General features: G+C 50.0%; 3 protein-coding genes across 3 annotated transcripts; 2 read left to right on the top strand and 1 right to left on the bottom strand.

Moving 5' to 3' along the window:
• Nucleotides 1–235: 235 nt before the first annotated feature.
• On the bottom strand, nt 236–3,463 carry LOC122372732. The gene is made up of 2 exons (XM_043350266.1): nt 2,508–3,463; nt 236–1,320 (listed from the first exon to the last, which is right to left on the bottom strand). Exons 1-2 carry the CDS (start codon nt 2,654–2,656, stop codon nt 627–629), a joined length of 843 nt encoding a protein of 280 aa, XP_043206201.1. The 5' UTR covers nt 2,657–3,463; the 3' UTR covers nt 236–626.
• A 4,014-nt stretch (nt 3,464–7,477) lies between these two features.
• LOC122372731 (putative inorganic phosphate cotransporter) lies at nt 7,478–9,784 on the top strand. Its single transcript, XM_043350265.1, has one exon. The coding sequence runs from the start codon at nt 7,738–7,740 to the stop codon at nt 9,568–9,570; it is 1,833 nt and encodes a 610-aa protein (XP_043206200.1). The 5' UTR covers nt 7,478–7,737; the 3' UTR covers nt 9,571–9,784.
• Nucleotides 9,785–10,004: 220 nt separating this feature from the next.
• LOC122372727 (exportin-T-like) lies at nt 10,005–16,928 on the top strand (the record flags this gene model as incomplete). The annotated part of the gene is made up of 13 exons (XM_043350261.1): nt 10,005–10,156; nt 11,324–11,632; nt 11,928–12,116; nt 12,371–12,574; nt 12,958–13,155; nt 13,494–13,721; nt 14,014–14,159; nt 14,545–14,749; nt 15,116–15,265; nt 15,572–15,672; nt 15,948–16,104; nt 16,405–16,650; nt 16,903–16,928. Coding segments are annotated over exons 2-13 (2,141 nt in total), but the record flags the coding sequence as incomplete, so codon positions are not given.
• Nucleotides 16,929–18,531: the final 1,603 nt, after the last annotated feature.

Below are 18,531 nucleotides of genomic sequence, written 5' to 3'. Positions count from 1 at the left end.
TTTCGGTCATTGCTGACTGACGCCGGTCATCGGGCACTTCTAAACAGCTACGTGACTACGTCACTTATCGTTGATTAATATTTTTTACACCGATGCAGCTAGTCACTGGTGATGATGATAGGTGATCATAGGCTCATAGCTAGGTATTGATCACTGTTCACTGGTCAATGGCCATTGATAAATAGATTGATGAATGATGATCATTCATTTCGCGCTTTTACGAAGACACTTGATCTAATTGTTTCCGATTACCAGTCACAAATCATGGATATTTATTTATTCATTTGTTGCAAGCAACATTGTATGCACTGGTTATTGAGCAATGGTATGTTTGATCATTGTTTATCAACCGCTTATCACTGGAAACGAGTCACTTGCCACCACTCAACCACCGTTCACTTGGTATTGGTCACTATAGTCACTCGTCATAGCTCATTGGCCATTCATCACTGGTCACCGATCAATAACCACATCAATGATCAAACTTTGATCCCCGAGCATGAGACACGACCACTGCACTACCATGTCACTGCCTCGGTCCGTCTTTTACTTCATTATCCCCGTCCATTGCAACCTGTAGCAGGCAGCTGATTAGTCTTCTCTTTTATGTAAACATCCGCACTAGTCTATTTTCTACTTCTTTTTCCAACCTCCACTTGTGCTTCCCGTTCCCGTGCCGACGACGTCGCTGCCGTCACCGTCACCGGCAGAACGATCCTCAACCCCATCCAGATGGTTCCCCCAGGCACGAACGGAGCCACCAGCGGCTCCCGCTCTTCTTCAGACACACGGTCACCGTAATCGCTATAATCTGAGTACGGAGCGTACTCGGGATACGGGCCGTAAGTTGGATAAGATCCGTACTCGGGATATGAACCGTACTCGGGATACGAACCGTACTCGGGATATTGGCCGTAAGACGGGTATGAACCGTAATCTGGGTACGTTGGATCGGCGGCTTGCGCTGAGGCCCCAGTGCTCGCCTGGCTCGGTTCCTTATGAAGGACATTTTCCGTACTGATAACCTGCTCGGAGGCAGCCGAAGCCTGGTCTGCAGGACAGCGGTAGCACTTGTTTCCCTGGTCGGGGTAGACTCCGATGAAGCTCAGGCCGTGACTTGCGGAGGCAGCCGATGCCAGATCCGGGTACTCCGGATACTCTGGATACCGTGGATACTGCGGGTACCGCTGGTACTGAGGGTACTCCGGGTACTCTGGGTAGTCTGGGTACTTCCAGAGGTCAGCGAGGTCAGACTTGAGTACCGTGCTGACCTGCAGCAGCCGATAAATGCCGCTGGTAAACGTTTCCATCGCTGACGACCTGAGAAGAGACGACATGATGCCTGAGTTTATGAATGCATTATGGGGCAGCGAACAAAGTGAAACACGACATACAAAAATTACTGCTACACACTTTTATAAGATACTGCTTTCTTGAAAATGGCGTATATGGCCTAAGCCGCCTAAGTAACGAAAAGTGTTACAAGTGAAACTGACATCCTCGATTAGCCCGTTATAACTCACGTCCATTTAAATCAAGAACGGTTTGAAAGCAAAGAGCGTGAAAGCAGATGATGACTCGGCACAACTTGCCGCAAATGGACATGACTCAGCACGTTCTGGCGGTGCTCTATATACTAGCTAGAGAAAGTATAACTATAAGTATAACTATAAAGTATAACTAGTCTGACAGAGTCGGACAATGGAGAGTACCCGATACAGTCTGACAATCAGGAAAATGACCTCGGCCATGGAAATGCTGATGTCCATCAGAGACATTAAATAAATTAATTGAGATTTAAAGTTATTACCTACCTACTGTCTTGAAATTTCTAAGAAGGAAACACTTGTCAGGCACTCAGGAGTGCAGTGCCGTCACTCAGGCACTCAGTGCAGTCACTCAGGGATCTGCAGTGCTGAATGCCAATGCCTGCATTGAGCTGGTAACCCTTCTCAACCTCAGTGCACTGTGCAGTCACACGAGCCGCCGAGGTCCTGACCCCGGGTGTGCCGAGGTTTTGAATCTGACCCCGGTGTGTCGGGGTCGTGACCCCGGAAGCTGACCGTTGGCAACGTTACCAGTGTTCTGCTTTCATCGGTCAGTATGCCGTCCACAGTCTGTCCTAGATCGCCCCGGGCCACCGCAGGATGCTGATGACGTCACAGAGCCTGTGAGGCGTGTAACGGGCCTGGGAGGACGAGGCACCGCCGTGGGATCGCTCACGGTAGGACAGATGGAATCCGGGTAGAGGACATGGAGCGTTTAGAGGTCAGCGGGACGCAACTGAACCGTGACCATCTGACCCGTGGGCTGTTAGTATCAGGGCTTTGGAAGCCATGGTGCAGAGCTCGCAGAGGGCCGATCGCTCGAGATAGCTCGGCTTGGACAATCTATCGAGTTTACTGCAATGAGGACAAGAAGTCATCAATGATAAAGCGAGAATAAAAGCTGCAAATACTTTTTCGAAAATGACCGTCATGCCCGAAGAGTGCACGACTCATTCTTACCAGAGGTTCATCAGAGGGCTGCCAGTCTCCTCTCTCCCGCTCCTCATCTGCTCGATCGTCTTGTATTCGCCGTAGTGGAATTTGGCCGACGCCCGAGGCAGCAGTGCCGCCGCGCCCACCACACACAGCACGAGACGAGCGACCTTCATTCCTGCCGTCTCATCTCATCGTGACCTCATCTCTGGAGACAGTCACTAGGCGTTCAGACGCCTCCAAACGCGCCCGTGTCACGCGCTCAGACACTTCCTGTTTGTCACTGACGGTGTTCCGGCTTCACTCACGAGTGATCTTGGAATATTGATATACTTGTAGGCTCTTTCACCAGTCAGTCAACCCATGTCTTGCTTTGATTTCTCTCACCGTTGTCACTTATTCACTTGTATGTTCCGATTGATACCAGGTAAAAGCATCACTTAATTCACTCTGATTACTTCACTTCTTCATGCTTTCTCCGTCTCGGCACTGTACCGTCTAACTTCACCAACCTATACACAGAGCACTACTTCCTGTCTTCGTTTACCACTAGCAGGGATTTTCGGAGGACACTCGGCACCTGCCTCCGCTCGCTGGAGGCCCGTCCTCCGTCCGCTCACCCTGTCCGCTGGAGGCCCGTCCTCTGCTAACTGCGGCCGGCCGGCGCGGCGCGGCGCGGCGGGCCGACCATATGGGACTCGTAACTGGGTTACCGCTCTCCAGCACCGCTAGCATGCAGCAAAACCACCGCCGGTTCACACAGACCGCCTGGCGGTTACCGCCGTGTGCAGATTAACTACTCGGCGGCCGGCGCTGCGGGCCCACAGCCGCGAGACTGAGTGGCTCCGAGGCCGGCTCAGAGACAGCGAGTCTGATTAACGGAGATGGGCATACCGCATACCGGAGTCTCACTTCACACGCAACTCATGCATGCTTGCCATTTTTCTGGGTGTTGAAAGTCATGCTGCTTTCCCGTTGTTCAGCTGAAAATACATTTTGCAAAGGACAACAGAAATGTCGCAAAAAGGCCAAAAGTGATAACGGTCTTATAGCTCACATGCTTAAAATACTTCCCATATATATTGTCATTTCGGCAAATTGACATTTCGGCAAAGTTACATTTCGACTAATTGATATTTCGACTTATCGACATTTCGGCAAATCGCATTTCGGCAAATTTACATTTCGGCTACTAAGCATTTCGGCAAATTGGCATTTCGGCAAAAAGGCATACCGACAAATGGCATTTCGACTTTAAGCATTTCAACTTTTTGACACATCGGCAAAAAGCACACCGGCAAAATGACATTCGGCGAAATGCACTCGGCAAAATGACGTTCGGCAAATCGCCTCTCGGCAATGTGTCCGGACACCGAGCACTGCATAAAAATAAACTAATATATCATCGCTCTCTCCAGTACCGCTTGTGTAAACACTAAACCCTCGATAGAAGAATAAGGTCAAAAATTAAATTTCATCTTATGAAATGTGCCTGCCATTAGGTAAGGGAAGGTTTGTTGTCAATAGCTAAATCACTATTAGTAGGAATTGTGTTTTTTTTTCTATTGAAAAACAAATCTGAGTTCCCTGACAATTTGGCAAAAGCATAAGATCGGGTTATGGCGAGCATTAGAACGAAGATAGCTATGAACGAAACGTTTCTGTGCTATTTCTAGTTAGGCATAACGAGCGTGCTCTTACGGTTTTAATTCCATTTTTAAAATGGCAAAAGCTGTTTTGTTACACTCGCTAATGATATTGATGAGTCATCAGTCGGTCAAGAAATACATGTTAAAGCAATTGATAAAAAAACAATAAACTACGTAGAGCTCCGTGAATAACGCTAGTCCGCTGGATTGAAGCTGGCCGCACGCACTACATACAGTCGTCATCACCGACTAAGCTGTTGTCACTTTTGGCTAGTTTGGCTGTCGGCATGACTAATTATATACCGCAGAAGCCACCAGGCTGACACACCAGGACCCGGGTCAGTCATGGTATTTCAGCAGTGGGCGGTCGGCAGCTCGGAGTGACGTCTAAACTGCAGCTCAGCTCAGACCACAGGCCACCACTGCCGGATGGCTGACCGCCGCATTTGGGGCCGTTTCCTGTGATCCACACGGCGGCCGTCTGTCTGTTGTGGCTCCATAGAGGCCCCTGACCTCTGCACGGGTGCCGCTGCACCACGCTCGACCGGCGGTGCCTCTGAAGATGTCTAAGGCCTGCACGCGCATGTGTCACCATAAACTCCGAATGCTGACGTCTGAACTGTCCTTCGCCCCATCGGACGCGACACGCGAGCGTCGTTCAGGCCCGTACGTCGTCTAGGCAGGGTGGATGTGTCATCGTTTTATGTGTTGTGGATTCGGTGTGTATGGAACCGGACAGATATTGTTTTATGTGCGCTTATCAGCACTGACACATCGCCCTCCGGACGTCTGCCTGAAAACGGCGTCAGAGCCGCCACTGTGTCAAGGATGCGGGATGATAGACAGGGACTAACGGGAAATGACTCAAATCTCAATACAAGACTTTCGTATTTCTGTGTCTCAAGTCCGGTTTGAAATAAAATGTGCGAGCGACATCCAGTTAGAACGATCATATTCGTGCATTGAATCCCAAGTTTTCGTAATGTGTGATACGGTTTGGCAAAACAGCCGACGTTTTGTCGACCAGCAAGGCGTTGTCTTCTAAACGTTATATCAGTGATAAATCGAAATAGAAGCTGAATGTTGAAGCATAATAACGATTCCCGATTTAACTGTTAGATCAATTTTAATTGATTTTATGACATTCTTATTGAATAAAACATACATAACTAAGTTGAGTAGGAATAGACAAATATATATATATTGAGACGGGTTACACAGCACATTGGGTGGACGCGTTTCGTCTAAATGACTTTTTCGACACCCTTTTTCGATGGATCCGATGGTGGTATTCATCTTATAGTACATTTTAGTGGTAAGAAAAACTCACTTGCATGAATCCCCAATCCCCTTATATCATGCTCGTATTAACCCTCGCATGTGTAGGGGGGGGGGTCGGATGGACCCCCCCCCCATGGTTTTTCGCGAATAACTCGCGTAAAAAGCGGCCGATCGCGACGAAACTTTCAGTACCCTCACATTGATCAATTTCACACCTACCCTGAAAATTTCATGACCCTGGCCCAAATGACCTTTGACCTGTGACCTCTTTTCCGAGACCATGTTTGGCCGGAATCGCGATTCTGCGTATGTCGGCTCGCATTAGCCGCGCGTTTGCAAGCTTTTCGTGGTTTCAAACGTTCAAACATGTGATTTGATGTTGCTTCCATGCATTAGGGTGGGTGTCAAGGTCACCTGAAGGTCAGGTCAGGTCATTGACCTTTGGTGACCTCGGGTGACCTCGGTTCACTTTTTCGAGCTGTACATGTTTCTAGGCTAGTTTTTGGAGCTGAATTCGAATTTAGCAACCATTTGAACATTTACGAAGTAGTTTTGGTGCCTTCGTAACATGTTACGAAGCTGTCAGAGGCGGTTGACACGTACTACGAATACCCGTCAAGACGCCTACTGGTTGACCTGACCTGACCTGACCTGACCTGGTCTAAATGCTTAAAAACATCATCTGTGATCAAAACTAACACAATATTCGTGATCAGCACCCCGAAAAACCCCTTAGCAGCCACACTTTACGACTTTCTAACAGGTCCCGATTTTCCCGACTTTGGGTCATTGACCTGACCTGGAAGGTCAACCAATGACCTAGGACCTTAAAATTGGGTATCATCGGCTTCCTCTCGTCACGGGCAACACGCTCCTTTTTTCCGCGAAGCTCTAGCTCGATCAGGGGCCAAACGGCAAGGGGGGGTCCAACCGACCCCCCCCCCCCCCCTACACATTAGAAGCTGGCAAACGCCGCACACATGCGAGGGTTAAGTTAGTTCGATAAATGGGCAAGAATTGCTTTAAAGTTTTGGAAAATACATGAAAGGCCGATGATTGAAAATCGAGCATGTATTTTTTATCTCATTTGGCAAAATGTTGATAGCGTAATGTCGTTTACGGTAGTTTGTACGTTTATTTTTGTGCTTTCATTTCGCAAATTAAACTACATGACACCTCAACATCTAAAATAAGAAAGAATGATAATAACAACAATAAGCTGATTCATTCATTTTTAGAGTAAACTTCAATCGATTCCCAAAGGGTTCCCAAAATCTGGTGTGTCTGCCGTGCGCCATCTCTGAACTAAAGCTTGGCCCGCCGAAAAATATGGGGACGTTCGCCCCACTCCCCCTCCCCCCCGCACCAGTTTAACCGCTTACCACTTCGTCACTTGACGGCATTGGCCTGAGCTGGCCTGAGCTTAGCTGAGGCGAGCACTCCTGTCACGCTAACCGTAGTCGCCACCATCTCCTGGCCTTAGCTATATTTTCAAAGGCTTCTTTATATTGCTTACTTCTGAAGGAGCGCTCACCGTCTCTACAATGGCACAAAACGTCCCTGTTTAGAGAGGTAGATATGCACTAGGTACTAGGTACTAGGCAGCCCTGCCGCCCTAGGATACTCATAAGTGTTTAGGTAAGAGTGCCACGTAGGTGGAGCTTTTAAATGCCCTAAGCATAAAACAACGTTTACCTATTCGTTCGGGCGAATGAAACGTCTAAAAACTAAAAAGGCTTTTAGTTTTAATCTTTGGTATTTTGGTATTTGGTATTGACCAATACCTATACATACGCTGCAACGTTTATAGCCTTAATTTTATCACCGATGAATCACAAATGATATCTATGAAACTACGAGCAGATGTAGGTATCTCAATTTGTAATCATCACTACGTCTGAGCAAAACGGTGTGACGCACACGCGTTTCTCATTCCTCGATTTTGTGTGTATGAGTGTGTGGCGTTCCAGTCAGACTTGCGGTTTGTTGTGGGCGGAAGAAAGGCGGCCTCGGGGTTTATCTTCCCGGCCGAGCGCTGGATGGGACAGATCGCAGTGAACTCTGGAAGAGCACGGACAGGACCGGTCCTGAGTATTGTGTCAGCGCAATCATCTCAGAGAGCCGAGAGGTCCTGCTTGTGCGAGCGAAACTGTTCCTTTGCTAGCAACGCGTCAAATATCCAGTCAAGCAGACTTCATCGTCCATCTAGTTACAATACCGTGCTGACTGCTGATAAATCCTAACGCAAACTAAACGAACCAGACAGAAGAGCATTTCAGTGTCATTGAAGAACTCGGCGTTCCTTCTGCTTCATCTGCCACATCACCATGTTCATGTCAACCGGCTCAATCTTCTACCGTACTCTGGATGAGCTGCCCACGCTACCAGACGCAGAAAACGGTACTCTCAACAAACCGGCCCCCTCCGATGGCAAAAACAATCCAGGCTGCCACGAAGACGGGCCAGATCGAGGTAAGAAATGCGTCAAGGCAGACGAACTGAAGGCCAGAGAGGCCTGCTCGGTTCACTCCGGAGGCCGGGCTTCCAGGTGGCGCCTTCCAGCCCGCTACCGAGTCATGCTGCTCCTCGTCTGGGGCTTCGCCGTCCAAATGGCCCTGAGAGTCGTCCTCAACGTGACCATCATCGCCATGGAGACGCCGGCCGAGCTGACGCCGTCGAACATCTCTGGGGCACTTCGAGTGCCTCTCATTACAACCACCGTCATCCGTCCTGCTCTGCCCTGGGAGGCGGTGCTGCCGCTCAGTGTGGACGCGAGGTGGACGGAGATGACTTCCAACGCCGCGGACTCTCCCTTCAGTGCTAAGCTGCTGGTGAACACAGAGGAGTCTGAGGAGGTGCTGGTGTCGACGGAGACGAATCAGACGGTCGGCACCGGAGGAAGTCTGCAGCTGGATAGTCTCAGTCGCGGCCTGGTTCTCTCCTCCTTCTACTGGGGCTACATGGTGTCTCAGGTGCCCGGTGGTCGCCTGGCCGACCGGTTCGGCGCCCGGCGTGTGTTGGCTGTCTCTCTGGGCATCACCAGCCTGCTGGCACTGCTGCTGCCGGTGGCCGCTCAGGCCGGCGCTACTGGGGTCATCGCGGTACGGCTGCTGCAGGGACTGGCCACGGGCCCGGTGCTGCCGAGTCTGTTCCCGCTGCTGGCGCGCTGGCTGCCGGCCGACGAGCGGCAGACGGCGTGCGCGCTCATCACGGCTGCCCAGCTGCTGGCCGTGGCCGCCATCAGCCCGGCGGCTGCCTCACTCAGCGTGGCGCTCGGCTGGCAGAGCGTGTTCTACGTCACCGGCGGCATCGGCATGCTGTGGCTGCTCGTCTGGTGGCTCTGCATGTACGACTCGCCGGCAGAACACCCGGCAGCGTGTGAGTGCGAGCTGCGGAGGATCGGAGTGTCGGCCTCGCTGCCGGCCTCCTCCGCCACGCCGCCGTACTGCGCTATCCTCTGCTCGGCACCAGTCTGGGCCATCGTCATCTGTGAGGCGGCCAACATGTGGGGCCAGCAGCTGCTGGTGACGCTGGTGCCTCTCTACCTGAAGGACGCAGTCGGTCTGGACCTGCACACTAGTGGAATTCTCAGCGGTGTACCGCACATCGGACGCGCACTGCTCGGTCTCCTGCTGGGGCTGAACGGCGACCTGGCGCTGCGCCGCGGCTGGCTGAAGCCACTGGCGCTTCGTCGACTGGCCACGGTAGCCAGCTGCGGAGGCGTCAGCGTCTGTCTGCTCTCCCTGCCGCTGGTCGCCCACCTGCCGCCCGCGGTGACGGCGGCGCTCTTCTGCCTGGCCGGTCTGGCCACGGCCTTTACGACCGTCGGACACCCGCTCAGCACCATCGACGTGTCTCCGACATTCTGCGGCACCGTGTTTGGGCTGGCCAACACGGCTGGCGGCGCTGCCTCGCTGCTCAGCCCGCTGGCGGCCGGCGCTATCCTGGATGGCTCCACGGGCGCCGAGTCGCTGGCTGGCTGGCGAATCGTCTTCTGGCTCGCTGCCGCAGTGTTTATCCTTGGAATGGTCGCCTTCCTCATCATGGCCTCGGGTGACCGGCAGCCATGGGATGCCGAAGCCGACAGCTCGCAGGAGAAACAGCCGATCGTCGAGACGGCCACCGTAGACGGGGTCGAGAAGGTGGCCGAGAAATGTTAATAGGGTCCACAAAACGAAAATAATGAACATCGCAGAACGACACTTGCGCTATGTCGCATGTGTTCGAAGACAAATACCTGCTACCTACTAATGCGTTATGCCTATCATGATCGTGGTCCATGACCGTAGCTCGATGAATGAATCGCATGTGTACGTACAAATGTCTGGTTAGAACTTCACTTGCTTTCGATCGACAATCCTTTATGATTATATCTGACCCAAATTGGCATATTTTCTATGATGTGAAATGTAATATACCTAATAAAATAAAATAGGTATTCTTGTCACTCTCCTTTGGAACACTATTTACTTACCTTTCATAGACCTTTTTTAAATTACTGACGGCATTTTATAAGATGAGCGTCAGAAAGACAGCATTTGCGTCATATTTGTAATTTAATAATTATTTCAGCCGTGTGGCGAAATCGGCGAAATCTGTGGCGATTGGCGAAATCACTTTCAAGCAAGGGGGCGCACGTGGTTAATTTGTTTTAGGAAGGAGGGCGTTGATATTAAGTTGTTTTCGGCGGTTGCACTTTTGACATATAAACGTCAAGTTCAGTGTATTTTATCAAAACACACAACAGTAAGTATCGCGATTTTCCCTCTCACCTCACTGCCGACGCTTCCGGCAAATCGCGACCCACGTGCAGCGGTTCTCGCAGCCTTTATTCGTAATGAATATCATACAGTGTTAAATTCATTATTTTCATTTATCAGAAATGATAAGAGGCATGCGAATCAACTGGTCGTCTCCTACCAAATGATTTAACCATTTACATCATCAACAATGAAAATTTGATGCCACTACCTTGCGGTTCCGTTGTCGCCATCCCCAGCCTAAATGTCTTCAAAGCCGGGATAGAGAAGTTTCAGTGCAAGCCGCAATAGGCCAATTACAGCTGAATTATTGCATGAATAAATTTAATTCATTTACGGTCTGAGAGGCCGAAGGCCTTATTTAATGACAATGAGGCTCTGATTCTTTTCACTCATTTTTTTTTTTTGCAGCAAAAGCTGCACCTAAAGCATGTACACACACAGTGCACTCTGGTCGGCAGTGGTTGAGGCTGCACCATATGCACACCACTGAACCCATCACCATCCTCTAGAAAAGTTGATGCAACAGATGAGTGCATGCGTCCAACTTTGCTCAAAAAGTTCATCTTCATAGCCCGTACTGTTCCTGAGCAACAGTCTGTTTTTGTCTTTCCTAATGTTTACCCCGTGGTGCACATGAGCACACGCCAAGGGTGCACCCCCAGCCGCATCATGCTCAAAATTTAAGACGAGCTATGTTGTCACCGACATGACCCACACACCCTGACAATTTCACCTCCACAGGTCAACTGACATCGCCACAGTAAGCATTACGAAAGTGTCAAGACGCAAACGGTGTAGGCAGGGAACTTTTTGTTATTTCTATTTACTGATCTGCCTAGGTCAGCACATTTTTCACACATTTTTCAAATATCCAACAGGTTATTCCAATAACAATAATCCAACAGTAATTTGCATTCTATCACTCCTCTCTGTCTAAAAAAATGAAAAGTAACAATAACAGGCAGTTATGTAAGTAGTTATAAATGTTGCCAAAAGTTGAACATTTAGATCCCTCCCCACCTGTCTTACTGCACCTTGCCCACTCTCTACTCAACAGCTCTCAGCCCCAACAGTGTGGGAGGCAGTCACCAGTATAGATCCCCTCCCCCTCCTTCTGTCTTACAGCACCTCACCCACTCTCCTCTGACAGCTCTCAGCCCCAGCGGTGATGGAGGCAGCCGCGGGGGAGGAGTTCGTACGCCGGCTGCGCGGCCTCATCGAGCCAGACGCCCAGCTCCAGCGCGATGGCCTGGCCTACCTGGACAGTCTGAAGGCCTCTGACGCCGGCTGGCGGCTCTGCGTGGACGCGCTGCTCTCACCGTCATTGGACGCTGAGGAGCACGTGCAGTTTTATTGTCTCCAGGCGGTGGAACACTTTGTGAAGACCCGCTACCCGGCCGAGGCGGACGTGGCGTCGCCTCTGGTGCGGCACTTTATCAATGGATGGGTGCAGCGGCAGGTGAGAAGGCTGGAGGGGAACGGTGGTCAAAAGACAGTCATAAGGCCAGATGGCTCACTCATAATAAGCTCTACTGGATGCCTGGGCTGGACATGACATTGTGGTGTCAGTGGATGCTAGAAGCCTCAGAGGAATGTATTCGTTTACATATTATAGTTTTATGGTTGAGTATCTAGGCATATGATGAACCGCTGTGCAAAATGTTTGACGTCGTATCAAACCTTACGCGCTTTACGACAGCAACTCGGCCTTGCCCGTTTCGACCTGACCGATCCACCAACCTGTCCCGCCGCAGTGTAAGCTGGCCGGCGCGGGCGCCAAGACCTACTTGCGGAACAAGGCGGCGCAGGTGTTCTCCCTGGTGTTCGTCACCGACTTCCCCGACCGGTGGCCGACGTTCCTGCTGGACCTGATGGCGCTCACCCAGCTGGGGCCGCCGGCTGTGGATGCGTTCCTCAGGACACTGCTCCAGATCGACCAGGAGGTACGGAGAGGGGACGGATGGGGTGCAGGGGAAGGAGCTTCTGTGGAGTGGGTAAAGGATTTCGTGTTCGCAGCAGGTGGTCGAGTGCAGTCTTATAGTGTAGGTTGTCATTTTTAGAGCTGGTGATAAGCTTCCGGTTGGACACGTGTTACCGGTTCAATATTATGCCAGAGACATGTTTGTGAGAAGCTGTTTGTCTCCAATTTTTTTTTATGACCTGTGACCATCCCAGCTCCCTCCTTTTAACCCCTCAGATCGTGGACCGTGACGTGGTGCACTCGGAGGCCGAGGCGCGGCGCAACACGCGCATCCGTGACGCCATGCGTGAGAAGTGCGTGCCACAGCTGGTGGAGGCGTGGCTGGCCACGCTGAACACTTACGCCGGCTCGCAGCCGCAGCTGGCCTGCATGTGTCTGGAGGCGGTCGGCAAATACGTCTCCTGGATAGACATTGGACTGGTGAGAGGATGAGTCCATGGGCAGCGTGAGCAGGTGAAGGAGTGGAGGATAGGCGGAGAGGATCAGTGTAGACCATGTAGGGAGGTAGATTTGCAAATGACCTTTTTGTCTGCCGAAGGTTTCATTGTAGCCTATAACCCTCGTCAGTTGGCACATGATCACCCTGATTAGCTTGTCATTTGTCAAACTGCGACTGAAGAAATGTGCAAAAAACCGGTCAAATTCCAATCCCATGTTTTAACGATTGCTTTTATGAAATATTTGCTTTCCGCAACCGTCCTAGTTTCGGTAGAGTTGGTATGTAATAACAGCGTGGGTATCACTAAATGCATCAAGTCGCTGACTGTTGCCTCCTCTCCGCCGTTTCCCCTACGTCCACCCAGGTGGCCAACAACAGCTTCGTCTCGGTGCTGGTGACGCTGCTGGGCCTGGTGGACGTCCGCGAGGCGGCCGCAGAGTGCCTGCACGACATCTGCCACAAGGGCATGGAGCCGCTCAGCAAGGTGCAGCTGGTCGAGTCGCTGTTTGGCGTGCTCGAGCAGGCGTCAGTGTTCGCGCTGCTCGATAATGTTAACGACCAGGTGAGTCATAGTGAGCGTGGGTGGGTGTCGAATCGATGTACTAACGTGCGTAATATATTTGTGATTACGTATCGTGACATGGGTTGTGATGGCATGTCGCGAATGCACATGACCCACTCATGTTGTTGATAAGGTGCCTACATGTTTTATGTCGACGGCTCGTGTTTTTTTCCTCTGATACCGATATTTATTCTTAGGAATGGCCTATGTGTTTTAGATAAATGTTGTTTTTTCTTCTGGTCTCCCACAAAATATCCCGGATTGCATCCAGTGTTTTGTAACAGTATCCGCCCCACGACTGCCCAACTTGACCTGCGTTGACCCCACCCATCTCACAGACGCCGGCCGAAGACGTGGACTACCTCTGTAAGCTTGGTAAGCTGCTGAACGGCATGGGAACAGAACTGGTGCTTTGCTACCACAAACTGGCCAAGACCGGGCCGGGTGCGACAGTCGCAGTCGAGGCCGCTATAGCGGCTAAGATGGGCCGCATGCTGGCCTTCCTGAACTGCGAGTATGACGATCCGTCTCGCAGCGTCATTGACTTCGCCAGGGATTATGTGCAGGTGAGCACGCACGGATTATTGTGATTGGGGTTAACCGTAGTCGGTAGGTAACAAATAGCAGACTAGTCTACAGGACTTATCATTCGTCAGATTGCCAAGAAGTATATCGTGGCCTGTTAATAACCTTTTTTAAACAGACTATTAGAATATCTTACCAGTTTGAAAGCAATACCAAGTCGAGTGCCGGTGTTTCTGGTGTTTCTGGGATGACCCCTGCTTTTCAATGGCATTGCACGACGTACTATCACCTTTATTTGTTTTGTTTTTGCTTTGACGCGTCGTGCCGCTGCAGATGCTGAAGACCAAGCCGATGCTGGCCGAGGCGGAGACCGCACACGTCCGGGACATGGTGTATGTCATCATCCACAAGCTCAAGTACGACGACGAGTACGACTTCCAGGCGCTCGGGGAGGACGAGGCCATGTTCCAGGAGTACAGGTATGGTGCAGGCGCGTCGGTCTGGTAATGGGTCTTTGTGCTGGGAGGGAGAGGCTGCTCCTAGCCATTGGGCGTCTGTGTTTTCGTGTAAAAGCGTCCCTGAAAGGCCATGATTTTCGCTACAAGATACTTTTAAGTTTTAAGCGAGTTTTGCCTTCGCGTATTTGACCGAAAAGATGGATTTTACGATTTGTGTTCGTCCATGGCTGTCTTCAGAGTCCGGCGCAGTTTTCTCAAACATGTCCCAATCTCCATCAGTCCCATCGTTGCGTCTCATTTTATCTAGCTCCGATGCTGGAGTGGCTATAGCTATAGAGGTGCTCCATCGTACCACTGCACTGTTCTCTGAGTTTTGACGTCTATATCTCTTCGTCACCTCCTTCAGGAAGCGGCTGAAGGTGCTGTATGGTAACCTCGCTGCCGTGGACCGGGAGCTGGTGCTCCACATCACGCAGCAGTACATCACGGCCACACTGGACGGATGGCGGCAGCTGCCCATGAAAGACGTCGAGGCGGCCATCACAATGCTCTACATGCTCGGGGAGGCACTGCCTACGCCAGCGGCTGGAAACTTCTTTTCAGAGGACCTGGTAAGGGAGTGGTTAGATATTCTGTTCACCGTCAGTTAGTAAACGGCGGACGAGAACTCGTCAGGAGCAGGGAATTGATGGCTCTTGGGAGTGGGGGTGGGGGAGCGTTATTTGTTTTGGCAGGGCATGGAGAGCTTGTTACTTATGCGCCGCTCGAAGTGATATCCTGCTTGATAAAAAAGCGGTGTTTGGTTTAATTTCATAATTTATTCGTGATCGGACCACTGTGCTGTCAAACAAGCTCACTATTTTGTGATTGGGACTGTGGTTTAAATCTTACAATTTGTAATGATCAAGTTCTTCGAATTCTTCTTCGGTACTGATGAGTCTCCCAGTATTTTCACTGACAACCTTGCCTGTGCCCAGGTCAAGGTGACGCTGCTGCAGACGATGATGCGCCAGCTGGTGACCTCCGACGTCGTCTCCTACCCCCACCACATCGTGCCGTTCCAGTACTTCGAGACCATCTCCCGATACGAAAAGTTCTTCACCGTCGAGACCAGCTATCTGCCGCAGGTGGGTGCGGTTTGACCGCGTGCCGTCATCCCTAGACGGCTGGTGACGAGAATTCGGAACAAAGCTTGCTCCACTGACCTGCAATTACTTGTCTCAGACGAGATACATGTCTTCAGAATTTCCATTTTGTTTTGTATTATGATATACCCTGATTGGGAAGAACTTTTCATTTAAGTTCGCCGGCAATTTCCAAACACTTTCCCAAGATCGGCGTTTCCGAGTGTTTTCGTGATTTCCACATTCATCATCGAATCTTCAGTTTTGTGTCTCTGCGAAAGCTGACATATAGGTTCCGTTTTCTTACAGGTTCTGTCCGCTTTCCTGGATAAGCGTGGCATGAACCACCCAAACGAGCGGAACCGGGCACGGGCCGTCTACCTGTTCTCGCGATTCATCAAATGCCTCAAGTGAGTGTCTCCAATCGCAGTGGTCTGTCCCCTTTTCCAGTTCAGCCCCTGAATATAAACGCAATACTTTTTTACCGCCTTCTTATGAAAGTTGATGGCTCAACGCAATGAGTAAAGTGCTCGCAACGACGTCAGTCAAATACGGACGTTATGTCTTGGAGTGATTAATTTGGTCTATCATTGTACACCATTTACTGTTTAGCCGTTCATGATCGTCCAATAGATTCCCGAATCCTGATTGCGAGTGACTGATTTCTCCGTATTCACCTCCCCAGAACTCAGATGGGCCCGTTCACGGACACTATCCTGGGTCAGATCGGCGACCTCCTCTCGCTAGAGCCGTCGGAGACCACGCTGCTGAATCGTGAGGACCAGCTGTACCTGTTCGAGACCGTCTCGGTGCTCATTATTTCCGCGCCGGCTGATAACAAGGTAAGACCGATTAGGATATGAGGACAGTCCGTGGAGGTCTGAGGAGGGAAACACCTCTCGCCCTGATGAAACGGTTGGTTTGTGGCGTCTCTTGGGTGGACTGGGAGAGAACTACACTTATACCTTGTTACCAAATTTGGTGGCAAATGGTTTCCAAACGATTTTAGATCTTTCGGCGGCAATTTTTGAAGATTTCGTCCAAATGTAAGATCTCAGTCGTTCAGTTTGACGTGCTCATAGTGGTAATCGTCTCACGAGGCTGCGCTCTAACCTTCCTTACCACCCCTCTACCCCTTTCAGCACAAGTGCGCGCAGTTGGAGCGTCTGTTGGGCCCGGTGGTGGGCCAGGTGACGACGCTGGCCGCCCAGCTGGAGGCCGCTCCGGAGGGCTCGCCCGAGGCCGAGCGACTGCAGAAGGCCGCCCGGCACGCTGTAGCCGTCACGGCCCGCACCACCAAGGCGTTCTCGGCCGGCCAGACGATGAAGCTGATTGGCTGCGTGCAGCTGTACCTGCAGGCGCTGCAGATCTTCCTCGGCACGCTGCAGGTTCGTATATCAGCGAGGGGTTGGGGTTAGGCAAAAGGAAAGGGCGTTACACTCTGCTGTGGTGTGCATTGGTTTTGATGAGGGCCGGTAACGTTTGGTAACGATTAAGACGTCCGGCAGTTGCTGCTGATCTAGCGAGTGCGACGTCAAACTCATGTCTTCGGCTGATGTACTAGGTAGGTTCTCTTTTATAATCGTGTTCATAACATTAACATTGCATTCCAACAACATACACTGCTATTGTTTGCACAGGGCCGCCGGCAGTACCTGCTGCTACAGTCCGGCGTGGTCTTTTACTGTATGCCTGGCCTATTCAAATACATTAGCCAGAGGGGTGTGGTAATGACTGGTGTAAGCAAATTGACCACGGTCAAAAATGCATTACCAGAATGCACTAAAGCCAACATTTTGGGATGGTCTCGTTCCTTTAGTCGGCTAAGAGCTTCAGTCCAGAAAATAAATTTATCGTTGGCATACAGTTAAAATACATACCAAACTCGGCCGGTGATAAATTTTCAAGACCTCAGTCCTTACTGATTTTTGAACTCGGCCTTCGGCCTCGTTCAAAAATCCAGTAAGGACCTCGGTCTTGAAAATTTATTTACACCGGCCTCGTTCAGTATTATATAATACCCAATACTGAACGAGGCCGGTGTAAATAAATTTTCAAGACCGAGGTCCTTACTGGATTTTTGAGCGAGGCCGAAGGCCGAGTTCAAAAATCAGTAAGGACTGAGGTCTTGAAAATTTATCACCGGCCGAGTTTGGTATGTATTTTACTGTATGCCAACGATAAAATAATTGTCTAGACCGAAGCTCTTAGCCATTTTTGAACGAGGCCATCCCAAAATGTTGACTTGGTAATTCGTTTTTGACCGTGGTCACTTTGCTTACACCAGTTATTACCACACCCTCAGGCTAATGTAATTGAATAGGCCAGGCATACAGTAAAACTATGACCAAGAAACTGTCGGTGTCAAAATGCCATGTTATTTGATAGGCCGGGCAGGAAACAAAAGTTTACTGCCCGAGTTTACTGCCCAGGGCAATGACCTCTAAACTACAGTTTATCGCATTAGTCCAGAGGTATAATTGACAGGGAATGTATAATTGACATCATTATTGCATGATATTTGCCGCGTAAAATTAGAAAACTAACATTTTTGGGTAAATATCTGCTCTGCTTATCAAGGGTTTTGAAATATTTTGTATTGGTTACAAAGCCGAAATTATGGTAAGATATAGGTACGCCTATTAATCGAAATCCGTTATCGCTTGTTGTCTTATCTTCGTTTGATATGTCCACCTACCTTGGGCCTAAGTTAATGCGTTTATTTGGCAGTTGTAGTCCTTTCCTCGAAACAAACATGTAAAATATGGAAAATATAATGTATTTAACGAACGTTTAGCCATAGGGCATATCAACGAAGTACGATTACATAAATGAAGCAAAGATTCTTGCAAGAGCACTGGGAAAATTCACGTTTAATCACTATATTATACCTTCTTCTTGTTCTTATGTCGTGGCAAATCATTCAATGTTCCTTGGATATCTAATTGTTGTGCCATTCTGAGTTGATATTTTCAGACGTGATTCTTTTTGAAGTAAGGTATTTTGATGCATTTTCTTCTATAAATTTCCTTTAAGGCTTTATCCACAGCAGTAGCGCAATCACTGTTAGGAAAATATGGACAAAACAATTGTATAAGTGTCACCAAAACCTGTCGAAACTAACCTAGCTATGCGGCATGTAGGAAAAATCTTACTGACCTCAGCCGTACGAAATTATTTGGAAACTCGGCTTGCAAAATTTGACTCCGGCCCTCGTGCTTCGCATCGGGCCTACGTCAATTTTGCAAACCTCGTTTCCAAATAATTTC

This window comes from Amphibalanus amphitrite, unplaced genomic scaffold, assembly GCF_019059575.1.
Source record: "Amphibalanus amphitrite isolate SeventyFive unplaced genomic scaffold, NRLGWU_Aamphi_draft 001393F_arrow, whole genome shotgun sequence".
Classification (NCBI taxonomy): domain Eukaryota; kingdom Metazoa; phylum Arthropoda; class Thecostraca; order Balanomorpha; family Balanidae; genus Amphibalanus; species Amphibalanus amphitrite.
The sequence above is the reverse complement of the archived record's forward strand: the minus strand, read 5'-3'. Positions and strand labels throughout refer to the sequence as shown.

Excerpts from the sequence above, each read along its gene's own strand:
- LOC122372732 (XM_043350266.1), bottom strand. The coding sequence starts at position 2,656 with ATGAAGGTCGCTCGTCTCGTGCTGTGTGTGGTGGGCGCGGCGGCACTG. Across the intron at positions 1,321-2,507 it reads AGCCCTCTGATGAACCTCTG|GTCGTCAGCGATGGAAACGT; the intron begins GTAAGAATGAGT and ends GTCTCTTCTCAG.
- LOC122372731 (XM_043350265.1), top strand. The coding sequence starts at position 7,738 with ATGTTCATGTCAACCGGCTCAATCTTCTACCGTACTCTGGATGAGCTG.